A 15485-nucleotide genomic window follows, 5' to 3' on the forward strand; every position below is an offset into this window, starting at 1 on the left:
CAAGTCCCAGTATTACAGTAGATTGGGCCAAGTGATGACTAAAACTGGTAACCGTTTTGGTAGAACTTTTTGTGAAAAATAACAGGGTCATGACCCTCAGCACTCGCAGGCAGGCTAAGGCATTAGCCTTTATTTTAGCCTCCAATTCAGCCAGACAGGATATAAGCAAGGCTATCTCCCTCTCTGATTCCCTGATGCTATTGTGCTCCTGGCACTGTGCCACCTAAAGTATATCCACCCACTTACATTCTCTGTGGACAGAAGACTGAGCAGCAACAACCCTCTTTTCCAAGTGCTGAAGAAAACCTGGGACTAGATGGTCCCCTGAGTAGCTCAAACAGCTTTAACATCAGCAAAGTGATCAACTTTCATAGAGCTGCTGAAGCAACCAACAATAATGTTGTTGAGCAAGTGGACTGTGCAGCAGAGCCATGGTAACTGTCACTGTGTGTCAATTCAAAGTAAGCCAGTGTCTAGAATTGCGATTTACCTACTTCTTAGATTCTTATCTTTATTTTGGGGGACAAGTTAGCCTGGCTCCATGACTGACAAAAACCCAATTCTCTGGAGTTCCTAGAACAGACATGTAGTCATAAAACCTGCCCTAAATTAAAACTTTTTTATTTTTAAGAGAAAACGGGTGCAGAGTTTGAGAGCTCCTTGGTTGGATCTACTGTAAGTCCTAAAGCAAATTTGATATGACCGTTTTTGAAGAAAATGTGTTAACTGTATTTCCAGATGTGATGTATGTAATTTATAATACAATTCTAAATGTTTAACAAATGATGATAAACGATAAAACCTTGCAAGGTACAATAAATCAAAAGGCTACACAGTGGTAGGAGTCTACACCATAAAATTCACTGATAGACACAAACAGTGGCACTCATCTTCTCTTACTACCAGATAGTTCTCTTTATAGCTACATTTCACCTACACTTTATCAGCTACATTTAAGTAGGAATGATCAACTTCTACGTCAATTATAATATGTTGAACTGAAAAGAGGTCTCTTGAAGGCACCAGTAGAAAAGATAATTTAATGTGCCTGCTGGTGTGAACCAAATGTTAAATACTAATACTGAGAGGTGAGAGAGCCCTGAACTAGTATTGTTTACAAATGACTACAAACACAAAGTAATAAAAATATTTTTCATATTCAGTATATTGTACATGGCTTATTTTTTGTTTAACATACTAAAACACATTATTTCATAACCTCAGTCTGCAGTATGCATTTTCAATGTTAAATACTGTGCTTTAAGGTTAAGCAACATTATTGTAAATTAGATGACAGTTAAAGCATTCAGGCTTTTTGGAAAAAGAAAATATAACTGGTCAAGTAAAATAACATAATGTGGTACAGTGGGAGGAAGAGTAATAGAGGGCTGGAAAACTGGAAACTACCGTCCAAAGTCTGTAGTTGCAAGAAGAGGAAATTAATATCAGCTGAACTCACTCATCTGTGCTGCCACAATTAGTACAGGTATATTTGGCAGAGGCTGAAGAGTGACTTGTAGTCTAATAAAGTGGGAGAAAGACCAATAACCCTGAGCTTAGAAGGAAATAACTTGGAGTGTTATTGGATTGCTGCTTATCTGGTTGTCTGGAGGTGAACATACCCTGGAGTTTGACCCTAGCCTGGAAAAGACAACCATCGATAAAGTTTTTGCTTTCTGTTCATTCTGAAGGAGTTAGTGCTCTAAAGAAACAGCTAGTTTATTTTGGTATACTTGCACTCTGTTTGATTTGGGAAATCAAAACCATTTTGACCATGATGTTGTCTATTGTAGAGATTCCCACTATAGAAGACTCTATGCACTTTTTTCTTCAGTTGGTCATTATATTAACAGTAACTGTGGAATCATGTTTAAATTCTGGAATTGTATTTGTTCTTTTATTTATAAAAAAATATTTCAGGCATGTGCCCGATGCCATCTTCTTTCTGCTTTATCAGAAATCACAACTGAGAAACTACGTGGGACATAAAACAGTCAAGACAAAGTAAATGCGCTCCAAAGTAAGCTAATTTATTTTACAAAAATGCAGGTGAAGATGCATGCATGGTTTTAAGGAATATGATGATGAAAACAAGTATAGTACCACTATTAATAGTCAAAAGTGAATAATAATGAGCAAAAAGCAGGTATTCAACATTCCTTTTTGCCTCTCTACACAGTTCACACATTAAAATATATTTCAATGTCCTTTATATGACAACAGTCTGGTACAGGAGTAGGTATTTTCATCAGAAATGCAGAGCTTTGTTATATAATGTTGTTATATCAACATATAACATAATCCACAGTCTAGATCAGATTGCATTTCTCCAATTTTGTTTTTGTACAGGTGTATGCTGTTGGCTCTAAATTTACTAATACCTTTCATTTGTAAATATACTGTATCAGCATAATTGATATGCAAATAATAGCAGATTTCAGCAAACTAATGCACACTGTTGTATAAATTAAAATAGAAATATGAAGGATTGTAGGACTGTCAGCACCAGAAAACACAAAAATAAACATTTCATATTTTTCTTAAGTGGCAATGTTAAAAATAATTTATACCCCAGCAGTATTTTGTTGATGGTGGTTTCTGTAGCGTTTTAATAGTTTCAGGCACTTCCCAGTACTTCATATTTCTTCATGCAATACCTTTCTTCTCAGGAGAGGTTTGTTCTTCCTTTAGTTAATACCAGAGGCAGAGGAGATCTGTAGATGGTATCCACAATCATGAAAGCTGATTTTCTGCTATGACAGCAATCAAACTTTAGCTTCTTAGCAGAGGGAACCAGGTTATTGGATAAAACACCATGCTATACTGTACTTTGGAGTCCATCTGTCCCTAAATTCTAGCACCAGAGCACACTTGCAGAACAGAACCACCTACTGTACATACTTCACAGAAGCCGGAACTTTACCTTTCTCAGGAAACTAAACTGTAAATGAGACTGGCATTTAATCCAGCTCCAGCTGGCATTTGATCCCATTTGACTTTGGGAATGAATTAGTCTCATGGTTAATTCTTGCCTTGCTCTAGAATGTTGCCATGAATCTTAGCCGTAAACACCAGATTCATGCAGTCAACTTTAAACGTGAGTCTTGGGGATATTGAGTCCTGAGGATGCCAGAGTTTTTTTGAAGACTTACAGTTGTTGCCCTTGGGTATGAATAAGCCTCCCAAATAATGTTTTTGGTCTTACAATCTAATCAAACATTTTTACACATTCTTCTTGGTGCAATAGCAACCACCTAAATAGCCTTTAACATCTGGATGACGCACACCAGTCAAAAGTGGGATGTTTAGAAAAGATGATAGAATTTTTTATAGCTGTCACTGGAGTTGCTAGGTTTTCTTTAGGTTTGTGAAGGTTAGATATTTTAGCATAGATCTTTGGATAATTCTGACTTTCTTCATGACGATGAGTTATTTTGCTTTTGCGTTTAGCCACCCTCGAATTCTCAGTGTTATCAGACAATTATAGAAGTTTCTTACAGTCTCCGAGCTTCTGTGAAATTACAACATGACTAAAAATGATTACAGGAATAAAGAAAAAATATAAAATAAGGGAATACATTCCTGTATTTACTTTTAATACATGTATATGGTGGGGATACATTTGAAAAGTTTAATTTTATTGCTTGAATGGTATTTTTTGCAGTATCCAGGACTGATAGTCATGCAATTTATTTTATTAATACTACAATACTTATTGTACATTTGCATGTTTATCAAGGTAAGTAATAAAACTGGAGCCAACAGTATGTTTTTTGTTTAGAGATCAGTCCTTAAAGTGTGAGTTTTACAGGATGGGTACAGAACCTTATTATCGCACCATTCTGTGTGACAGTTTTGCCACTGGAATCATTGTTTTATTTTTGTAAGGTAAGGTACAAGGTATCTGCAATCATTGTATAAGGTGTGTGACAATTTGTGTTGTCCAAAACAGAAAGAATAATTCAGCTGTTCTTCAGAAATCTGTTTCTTCAGAAATGCAGACTTACTGGAAAATGAAGCCCTCAGCCATAAACTATTCAAGTAAAAAATTAAAAGCTGACATGATTAGAACATTTCTCGTGTTACATATTTAAAATTTAAAGCAGTTCTTTTAATTGCAGCCAAGCAACCACAGATGTAAGTGAGGATATACTGAACAGGAACCAGACAGTATGGTCCCTTTAAAACTTCAAAACATTTGCTTTTTACTCAAAGGAAAAAACAATCTCTTGAAATCTCAGCAGCAGCTTGCATTGCCTAAAGATAATTCAAGTTACTGGCTGCCTGAAGCCTTTTAAATGAAAGGAAGCTGCTTTGAGGTAGCCCCAAGGGATTCGAAGAAGAAACTACTCTGTTACAAATGCTGTCAAATTTCAGGAAGAGTGGGCTGTGGTCCTTAGAAGCTATTGCAGACAGTATCTTATTGACTGCAGTTATTAGCGTTCCATATCCATCTGAATGGCACATTAATTATCAACTAAATCAGCATTATAATGTGATGATGATCCGACAATGGTGATTTAGTATTCAGAACGTAATTTGAACCGTCTTGATTTAACACAAAGATTGCTTTAATTATGGAGCCTATTTAACATCTTTTTAATGAACACTAGCACAGATTCAAATCTACAACAATTTTAAATGGCCATGTAAAAACTAAACACACAAGGCTGCAAATGAACTGTCAATTAGATTAAATGTTCCTAAATCAAAATTATTAATATAAGATTAGTTGCATTTAAGAATTTTTGCACTAATAAGATCTGCTGAGACTTTTTAAAAATCTTTCTACATAAACAATGTCTTAATTTGAATTTCTAAAACGATGGAGAGGTACTGTAGATGTGTATTTTAAGGATTTGCAGCTTGACCTAAAAGTGCTACGATTTAACAGAAGACAAAAATCCCAAAGGTAGCTTAAGTTAAGAGAGTGAGGTTTCTGTATGGAATGAATAGCTTTTGTTGGATTTCATTAATTCTGCAACATGTACAAAGATGGAAATATTTACTCTCCGGAATAAAATATTCCCAATATAGAGTACATTATAAAAAAGGAGGAATTCATACATTCAATTCAAAGAACAACACATCAAAATGTTTTCAAGCAATCCAATATTCAATATTCCCTGAAGGGGTTTGTCATCCACTACCTAAGCCCTTTCTGACATCACCAGGCTTTGCTTTCCCACAGTTCACTCCACATGTTTGCATTTGCAGCATGGTGTCACTCATGCGCTTCTTAAACACTTGGTATTTTGCTTATGTCACAGGTACAGTATCATACTCCAGCCTGCAATAACTGTCTAAACTAATGGCCATAGTGCCTTTCATGGAAATAGCAACCTAATACTCAATACTCCCTAGCATTTGGAGACAATGGTCATTACCAGTGTATATTCAATACCCAAGCTGGAGCTAGACCAGCTGGGCGAATCTCAATGAACACCAATTAATAGTCGCCATCATAGCTATGGGCAGTGCTTGCCTTCAGGATTCTGGTCCCAGTGCAAGGGGCTATGTAGTTGCCAAGTTGATCTTGTAAAGCGTGGTGGAAGAATACATGGACAAAGACAATTGTACAGAGGCTTTGCAAAAAATCCTTTTCTGTAAGGAATAGCTGGCAATCATTATTCCACTGTTTTTTAAAATCTCCAAAATGCCACAGGAAACCCTTAAATATGAACAATATAATGTTCAAGGTCCTCAATGTTAAAATAGACTGACTTCTCAGTAAAATGTGTATAAGTGAATTGGACTTCTTATTACTGGGAACAGAACCATAATTCTTCAAATTGTTTTTGGCTGGCTTATGATGGGGGGGTGTTGAGTCGCAGAAGTAAGCAGTGATTATTTTTCTTTCACATATTAAAATAATATTTAGTAATCAGTTGTTTGGAGACACAAAAAGTGTCTTTAGATGTAGGAAGAAGAACATATTCATACAGTATATACTGACATTACAAACTCTACTTTGAATGCAAAAAATGAACTAGAATAAAGCAGTTAACACTGAGAACAAACTTGAAAACACTGAAAATATAACAAATTTGAATCTTTAACAGACATATGAGCCTGAAAAGAATAAGAAGCTAACATGTATTAAAAGCCAGTGCATATACAATAAAATGGTATCTCCACTAAACAGCTAAACAGCACCTGTCGGCTTACCTAAGCAAAGATTGATCTTGTGCTAAAATACAAGCACAAGCTGACAACAAAGAAATATTACCCATGATGCTTCGATTAACTGGACTTACCACTTGCTGGATGTTCAAGTTATTTGTCTTCCCATAGCAAAGATCCAACAGGGTCACTGGCTCTTTGGTCAGATTTCTTCCAGACAACAACCAGGGCATTGCAAGATTCTCCACATTGGCCACCTAGAGATGAAGAATAAATCATAGCACTAAAAATCGTTTCTTTGCTTCTTTACAAAAACATCTTTGTTTAAGCTGCTTGTATGCCTTTCTATGCATTCTCCACAAATGGGTTTAACTCTTTGCTGAAAAGGCAGGAGGAGTTTTCTAAATAAGTAAATGAAATGTAAACATTCTTTCTGATACCGCTGCTAAAAAACATTTAATTACAGAAGTATTCAGTAAACAATAACAACAATGTTCAAAACTACTACTGTAGGTAATGCTACAAAGGCACAAAATTTCAATATAGCCCTTGAAATGATTAGACTAGGTATTCAGTGTTTTATCAAAATTAAATCAGGAATAAAATGGGTGAGAAGACACCATTGGAATTACATAAGTGGAGTTTAATATGATTAAAAAAATAAGAAAAAGAACACTAGATTCAATGAACCTAGGAGAAACAGTAGTAATTTCACCTAGACTTCCACCTTCTGGACTCGCTATTGAGCTCCAGTGTTATTCAAGACACTGTTCTAGGACCAAATCATCATAACAGCTGTAAAAGACAGAGATATTGAGAATGTTTTTTTTTATAAATAACTGTAAAAAAACTCATAGCTTGGTCAATGTATGATCTTCTCTACAGACATACTGTTATTTAAATTATGTTGATTGTCCATTACAGCAATTTCTGTGCATAGAATCAATAATAGGGACTAGTATCTAATGTTAATTTAAAATTTATGTAAGAGAAAACATATTTATTTCCTGATATCAGCACACCACATGGTAAAAGAGAAACAAAAAAAGCTCTTCAAAACATTTTTTTAAGTATGGATTTTGAAAACATCTTTTGCATTCTAATGAGAGACCTGGTTTACTAAAGAATTGAGGCCATGGTTTCATTATGATTCTGAGTCAAAATCTTAGTCTGAAGACAGCCCACAGGTGTACTATTTGCATTTCAAAGGCATGAACAAGCACACTGGGGGGTGCCAGCACACTTTTTCCTTTGAAACAAAACACAGGAAACATACTGAACACAGAAAAGGCCATTCATCGCTCCTAGTTCCTTGATTCCTTGAGAACAACTTCCAATAAGAAAATCCAATATGTTCTTAAAGAATTCTATAATATCAGAATTGACAACTTATCCAGGCAGCAGAGCATTTACCTTATTTCTCCAAATAACACTTTCGAAGTTCTCTACTAAAACTGCCCTTGCTGAACTTCTAGTTCTGGCCCTTAGTCACATTTCCTGAGCTCAGGAGAGGAAAAAAAATCTGAAATTGACATTTCTTATATTGATTCTTTTGAAGATTTTAGAACTTTGATAACCTTCCCCAATCCCATTTTCTTTGTAAGTTCAGTTCTTTCAACCTGTCCTCATACTGTAACTCTGTTCTTTTCCCACTGGAACAGTCTTGTTGTTCTGCCCTGAAGTTTTTCCTTAGTGTATTGTTCTTCAAAGAATAAAATGAACAATATTCAAAGTATGTATTCATTGGAACAACTTAAAACCAAGTCATATTGTCCCACATTTTATACTGTGAACTTTCAGATCATAGATTTAAGCAATACAGAAGTGTTTTGTGCAGTTCAATTGATTTTGACAGACTAAAACTGATTGTCCGCATGAAAGTGTTACAGCTCAGATACATTTTAAAAATGATACAAAATGCATTTTTAAAACAGAATAAATACATTACAAGAAATGGAACTAAGAAAAACTAATATATAAACTCCACTAACAAGGCATTACTCAGGTATATAAGTCTTCGTATATTTGGAATATTCCTGGGTACAGTCCTGGGAATACAGAGTTGTTGAATTTGACCCATAAGAAGGAGAAGAAAAAAAAACAGTATCAGCTGGGATTCATTCACTGCACCACAGCAAGCTCCATCGATCTGATTAGTTCGGTCAGATGATGTCTCAGGGTAAGCTCAGTCCTCCAAGGATCGGTAACAACTTGCACCAATTTGGTTTAAAGTGAAAAGAATCTAGCAAGGTTTACTTCTTTCAATCTATGACAGCCAAATTTACCCTCAACTTCAACGACCTACATATGTACCACAATCCCTCAAGGAGTTTTCGATTCATTGGGCTGTGAAACAATACTGAATAAAAAGCATAAGAATGGAAGAATCACAGGAAGTACCGCCTCAGGCAATCAAATTATTTGGAAAGTTGCATTAATGAAAAACAGTTATGTCTTGGGTAATTAAGGAGCAGAGGACATTGATGTAAGTGATTGAGAATACAATTTTTGATTAGTTGAAAGTACAGCATACCCTTTCCCCTTACAAGGGTGGACAACAGATGTTTTATTGAACTGAGTCAAAACAGACTCTATCATCCCTAATACAGAGAGCTTGGTAATTTCACAGCCAAAGTTTTTAAAAAATGTATATTTTCCTATGAGGCCAAAACATCTACATATAATGCATGTAATGCACTGTATTGCCCAACAAGGAAAGAAGTCAGACATGAACTATGTGTCATGTGTAGTTTTCATTGCAATTAGACAGGCATTAGAGATTAGAATGGAAACACTGCTGCCTGTAAATTAATGTATCACACAGTAATCAGAAAACACAAAGTCTTTCTTAGTAAGACAGCATTTGGATACAAATGTTTTATGGTCCGGCAATAATGACTTACTACATCATGAATTTATTGTTTCTGGTCAAAAGACTACAGAATACTTATTTTACCTTTAAGGTTATAAGTCTAGAAAACAGAGAATGAGTATAAATGTAGCCTCCCCTTATAAAATAAAAAAAATAAAAAAAACACCTGCAATTTATAGTATATGCAATTTCAATTTATATTGAAAATAGCTCCATCTGGAATATCTGAATATTATGTGTGGAAAACTGACAATTAATGAGAACATTTGAAATAAGTTCAAGACAGGTCATTGAACTTCCACTTTATCCTCAGTTCTGTAATCACAATGGGCTTTTGTAGTGCCAAGTTTGATCTGCGGAACACAGCTTAAAATGCATTGCGGTAATTTTGACATGATAACTGTATATTTAATGTATACTACAGAGTGCGTAAGTAATAAAAATAAGAATGAAATAGACATCAAATTCACAGAAATCTTAAACTCAGCCATAAATTCAGTTACATTAATGCGAGAGGTTTGCTTGTTTACCTGATTATAGTTTATGAAAAACTGCTGATCCTAAATTGTAATAGTGAGAACATGTTTTGTTCAGTCGTGCATACACAGATGATGCCCAAGGCCAAAGCATTTTTGTAGCAAGCCAGCACAGTTTAAATCTGTGAATACAAACACACTGGTGACAGTTTTACACATTCAAATGACAAGTACTCATCTTTTTCACTTAAGCCACAAACAGTCTACAGCTGTCAGAGATGCACCACAAGCCAAAGCAAATATTCTGGAATATCTCAGCTCTTGTTTTGAGACTTTTATACGATTACAAGTTAGTGCCTGTGGTTATCTGGATCCTATAGCCAAACCAACTTCCATTCTTTTTGAGTTGATCTGGTGAGCATCATACCAAGAGAGTAAATTCCAAAGATGGAAAATGAGAAAAGGGTTGTGATTGCTCTTCCCATCTTGGAACAAGGTAATTCAGTAATTAGGTGCCGCATTATCAGTTGGCACTGAATATATACAATAAAAGCAAAAAAAAGAGCAATAAAAGCATTGCATCAATAGTGTTTAATGCAACTGTAATTACAAAAAAAAATCCTCATGCAAGTTTATGTCCACCTGCATGCATGGTTCTAAAAAGAAAAGTATTGTAAAAATGTAAAATAAAACTCCAATTAAAAGATCCAATCTTCTATGTCTTAAAGGACATATATTTTTTCACTAAAACTCATAATAATAATATATATATGTTATTGGTCAACTATCAGATTTTACTTTCAAGTCAAACATTTCAAAATCTCAACTCTTCAGCCTGCAGAAGATGGTAAGATTCTTTCATGATCAGGAATGCTGCATCATCTGCCAATACTTACTGTACATAAAGGCTGATTTATGCAGCAGTACTGCTGTCTAAGCCAGGTTCATTACTGATTTTCTTACATTCTCAGATGCTCAAATAGCTACTTACAGTTAAATTGGAGTCAAAGTATATATACTGTATAAAAAAACGTTTGTCCTGATTAAAATCAGCATGCAGCATAAACATCCAAACATTCTACTGTATTTAATAAACCGAACCAGCATAGAAGTATCATTGTCTGTATTAAGAAGGCTGAGGCATCAGTGCGTTTTGGCACCTCTCTATCCATTAGGTCTTCAGACACATATGGGTAGGAATGTCTTCCAAAGTATCTGATTTCAGAATCTGTTCTCCTCCCAGCACCACTGTCTCAACCACAGAATAAAAAGGCAATGATCAATGGCTCTAAATACTCAACATGTGTAATCCTTTTAGAAACTTGAATAGAAAGACTGCATTTTATCAACTTTTCTATGTTTTTAAATGCAGACAGTACACTTAGTACAGCAATTTGAGCTCGTTTATATGATGCAACCATTAACCTCAGGGTGTCAGTTCTTATTGTTTTTATTATTGCTGAAAAGTGCTGTTCTTCCACAAGGTCAGGAATGAGGAAATTTAAGCTTTCAGAAACAGCATGAGGGCGTATAACAAAGTTTTAGAATTTTGAACAGCCAAAGAAGCACATCCAATATACTGTATAAGAACACGGTGCATTTATGCTATTTATACTTTTTTTCCACAGCTCCAGTTTAGATGCAATTAAATTACAAAACAGCGTCAGTTTATATTCAGCACTCAAAATTACAATTTGGAAAACAAGAATATAAAACAGACGATGAAAGAAAAGCATCTCTGTACATTCCACTTTTTTGCACCATTAGGTGGTTTGTAATTGAAATAAGAGAACAATGTTGTACAAAACCTAACGAGGTTGTATTTTTCTTTCTTTTTCCCCCCCCCCCAAAAAAATCCTCATTTGTTTTGAACCCAGGAGTACAGGACGCCCAGTCTCTTATACAGTCCCCAGGCAAGAGAACAGTTCCTCTCTATCATATTTTTTCTTTGCCTGCTGCATGTGCTCTGCGACGGATGATGGGTTGACTGCAATAAGAGCTTCTTTACACTCCCTGTTTCACTGCCAAGTTCACCATCTGGTATATACCTCTGATCTGCGCTGGTGCAGCCTCTACTCAAGAGACCAGCTTTCCTAGCTCTTTTTCTCAGCAGGCTTGGGATCAGCCAGAAAGCTGTCAGCTAGCATTCAGTGAGGGGTGGAGGTGGGGGGGAAACATGGGGGGAGGAATGGAGTTAGGAATTCTAGCGTTTTTTGATGCCACCTGGCAACCATCACCTGAGCATTTCACTTACATGAAACTGTAGGAAGAAAATAAACAACTCCAGAGAAAACTGCATGCAGAGAAGGAAAGTATGTACTGTGCAACTGTTCCATTTAACCAACTCAAGAGCTTTCTACATAATAACAACAGTATACATAATAACAACATTAAAACGTTTGGTGCATATGACTGACACCTAGCTGTTTAAAAAATGTGGCAAAAAATCTTTATTCCACTTGAATATCTTACCCTTCTGAAATAGCCTTCAATGGTTAAGTGTCATGATTCATTGATGCTGGCTTGCTGTGTTTTCAACAATAAAAACATGCTTCATTGAAATTCATTTATTTTATCAATATTCTCAAGTAGTTCAACAGAACTAAGCTACAGAATATAGAAAAGAGATTTTGGATTTTGTCAGGTACAAAATAAATATTATATGATAAAGCTTTTATGTTGTTTTGCGATAGAATAGTATTTTCCACTTTGGATGCACCATACCAAATCGTTTCTGAAATGAACTGTCACATTCCCAGACAAAAGGACTAAGTAAAAAGCATACTGTATATTGCTATTCATGGACTGATTAAATGGTGGTTATGGTAAAATATACTTAAGCAATATTTATGTGCATTTTAAACAGATTGCCATTTACATTTGAAGAGATAAATTATAGTACTTTGTATTCTGCTCATTTTAAGTGAGGAGAAAGCATTAATGAAGAATTTAACATGAATAGCAGAAGATTATTTAACACACACTTCAAAAGAAAAAAAAATAATACTGGGTTGTCAGACCAACTGTTCAATACCTGGTAACAACTGAGCAGTTTGGAAATGAATGTGCTATGAGAGTTATAATTGTTCATGATTCTGTTTCTCCCTTTTCTTGCTGTAATTACCTGTTCTTGTCTTTTCTCCACTCCTTCACGCATGGTGATGAATACATTTATATTTGCTGTACAGCAAGAATTCATGAGCTATTAAATTTGCAGTTTGTTCTCCTGTACTTGCTAGCTCTAAATGGAGAAAAAGTGACAATAGTTCTGTGATATTTTCCATGAATGCAAAATCATCTATATATACAAGTTACAGTAAGTAGGAGTATAAATGTTATAATTCTAACTTACACAAAACAAAAAATAAAAATATAGATGCAAGAGACAGATGGTAAATAAGTGTTGTCATGCATTCAAAAAACTAAATTTAACTGTTTTTAAAAGCAACATATACCATACTCCACACTAGAGATGTTTTCACCCCAAGGGTTCTGATGACATTTATAAACCACTCAGGTTTTGTGCACATAGGTTACCAATGTCAGCTGAGTCCCCTCCTGTAAATTACAATCCAGTATCTTCCTCACAGGTAATATCACTTCTTTATTATCAAGACAATTCATATAGTCACAGCCGCACTGCCCTGGAGGAACACTCATTACTAAAGGAAAAAAATGAAAGTGCATCTTTGCTCTAATCCCTAGCCTTTCCAAGACTCAAAGTGGGATTTTTGAAGGAAGAAATAATATAAGACAGAGGACAAATGTGGAGGCAGATATTTCTTTTGATGAAAACATACATACATACACATTGCAGACATGATACACAATCATACATTACTACAATAAATACCATCCCTGAAATACTTTCTGAGTCCCTTTAAAAGAATAGGGGTTGCTTAATATTAGACTGCATTTAATAATACTTGAGACTGGCATTTGTTTATTCCTGATCCTGGGACAGTAGTGTTCTTATTTGTGTTTTTAATTCATACTTTCATTTCCATTTGTTGTGAAATTAATGTGTTTTCCAACAATCTAGAAATTGATTTATTAAAGTTTACTTGTGTATTTTTTTTTCTCATAGCAAACACAGTAGGCTATGTACTGTGGAATTCAGTTTGCTTTAATTTGGTCTGAAACATATTTATGACTGCAGAAGAGGGCAAGTATTTGTGTAAATTAATAAAACTGCACTATGCAAGCAAAGCAAAGTGCAACACACATACAAACACAAAGAAGTGAAGTCTATCCTTAAAAATATGATTAGCTGTCAACATGCCTTTTAACTGTCAGATTATTCCAAGAACCTGTCAGACAAATATGATCAAACACCTTCAATGCTGTAATGCCTTCATGACTAATATTGATTGTAACAGTAACCTAAAGATTAATATTCTTTTTGTTCCATCTTATAAAGGTATATCAGGAGTTTTTCTGTCATAATAACTATGAATGTCATTCATCAGATCCTGGATATTAATCCAACAATGGCTTTTTGTTTAGTTTATATAGTACTATTCTGTGCAATATTTATTACAACGACACTGTATTCTGTAGAAATATCTGCACACAGCACATTGTGAACAAAAATACATGTTGGTGCTGTAAAACAATTCAAGCACACTTATCCTCAAAAGTAGTCAATTCTGCTGGGATGAAAAGAGGTATTTGCGATTATAGCTAGATCATGTAAATTTTTATTTGTTGGGATACAATTCTACAAAAATATTGCACATCATGTGTAGTGAAAATCCCCTCAAGGGATGCAAGGGGTAGGGAAAGTAAAAAGAAAAAAAAAGGTTCAAGGGCTTATGGCTATTCCATTCAAATGAACAGAACCCACACCGCAGCTGTCTGAAGTCAAAAGTTAACTCTCATCTAACTGACCTAAATTATGCCTTAACTGCATTTTGCATTTACATTCAATGTTACTTATCATAAAGCTTTGAAAATACTGCATGGATACAGTATTGTTAATGAGTCTCAAGCCAATTAGGCACTGTTTAGAAAGATAGAATGATACCTGTAGGTTTGAATGTACTGATTGGTACCATTATGGATTTATGTAAAGATTGTATAACTGCTCTTACAGTACATTCCAACGGGAGTTATTGAGATTAATGCCACACTACGGAGTGACCAAGGAGAGGTTACAGGGTCTAGGCTGACTTTGTTTTGCATGTTGCTTAACTGACCGAACAGATTCATAAATTGAGAACAAATAAAACCATTTTTTCATCTTACATGAGCACATTTTGGTAACTGTATCAACTTAATAAAGAGATGTAACAAGTAGAAAACAAAATAGTAGATCAGTGTTTAGACAGAGTACATTATTATATTGTTATATTATATTATATATGTATTTTATTCTTCTATTTTTAGGGTTTTGGTAACTTAAATAAATCAAACAGTAGTCAATGTAACCTTCACTTAAAAAAGGTGTCTTTAAGCTAAAGAAATACAGTATGATAATTACCAATCATGTTATGGACCACTACTGATGTTTAGAATTACCACTTAATGAAATCAGTGGATTAAAAAATCGAAATATCATCCTAAAATACAAGAAAATATCTTAAAAACCAATCCCCTAACTACACTATTAAGATTTACCATCAAAGTCATCGTGTGTTGCTACTGTATGATTTTGCAATGTAATAATGATTAACAAGTAAATATATTTTATTAACCTCTCTCCCTCCTTTAGTTATCTATATAGGAATTTAACACTGATTTTTATTTTAAGTGCTGCAGGTTCATTTTCATTCCTTTAACTCCCTGACACTACCATTTTGTAATTCACTTTCTCTTAAACTACATTTAACCTTAAATGGTCATAGAAAAAAAATGGGTCAAACTTCTTTATCATGGTAATTCCACACCAGATCAGGCATCCAATGTGCTGTATTTTAGATTACTTCTTCGCAGACAACACTCATCATTGCTAGCTCGGGTTTGACCTTTAAGAAATGACTTCTTCTACACAGGTGTTACATCAGATTCACCTA

General features: G+C 34.7%; 1 protein-coding gene across 1 annotated transcript in view; it reads right to left on the reverse strand.

Moving 5' to 3' along the window:
- LOC148837733 (uncharacterized) overlaps window positions 1-15485 on the reverse strand; it is a 116713-nt gene that overhangs the window by 51373 nt on the left and 49855 nt on the right. Inside the window, exon 7 of the mRNA XM_088911728.1 lies at window positions 6258-6380. Within this exon, the coding sequence (XP_088767854.1) occupies window positions 6258-6380 (123 nt within the window). The remainder of the gene's footprint in view (window positions 1-6257; window positions 6381-15485) is intronic.

The sequence above is a fragment of the Atractosteus spatula genome, chromosome 3 (genome assembly GCF_055471065.1).
Source record: "Atractosteus spatula isolate fAtrSpa1 chromosome 3, fAtrSpa1.hap1, whole genome shotgun sequence".
Taxonomy (NCBI): domain Eukaryota; kingdom Metazoa; phylum Chordata; class Actinopteri; order Semionotiformes; family Lepisosteidae; genus Atractosteus; species Atractosteus spatula.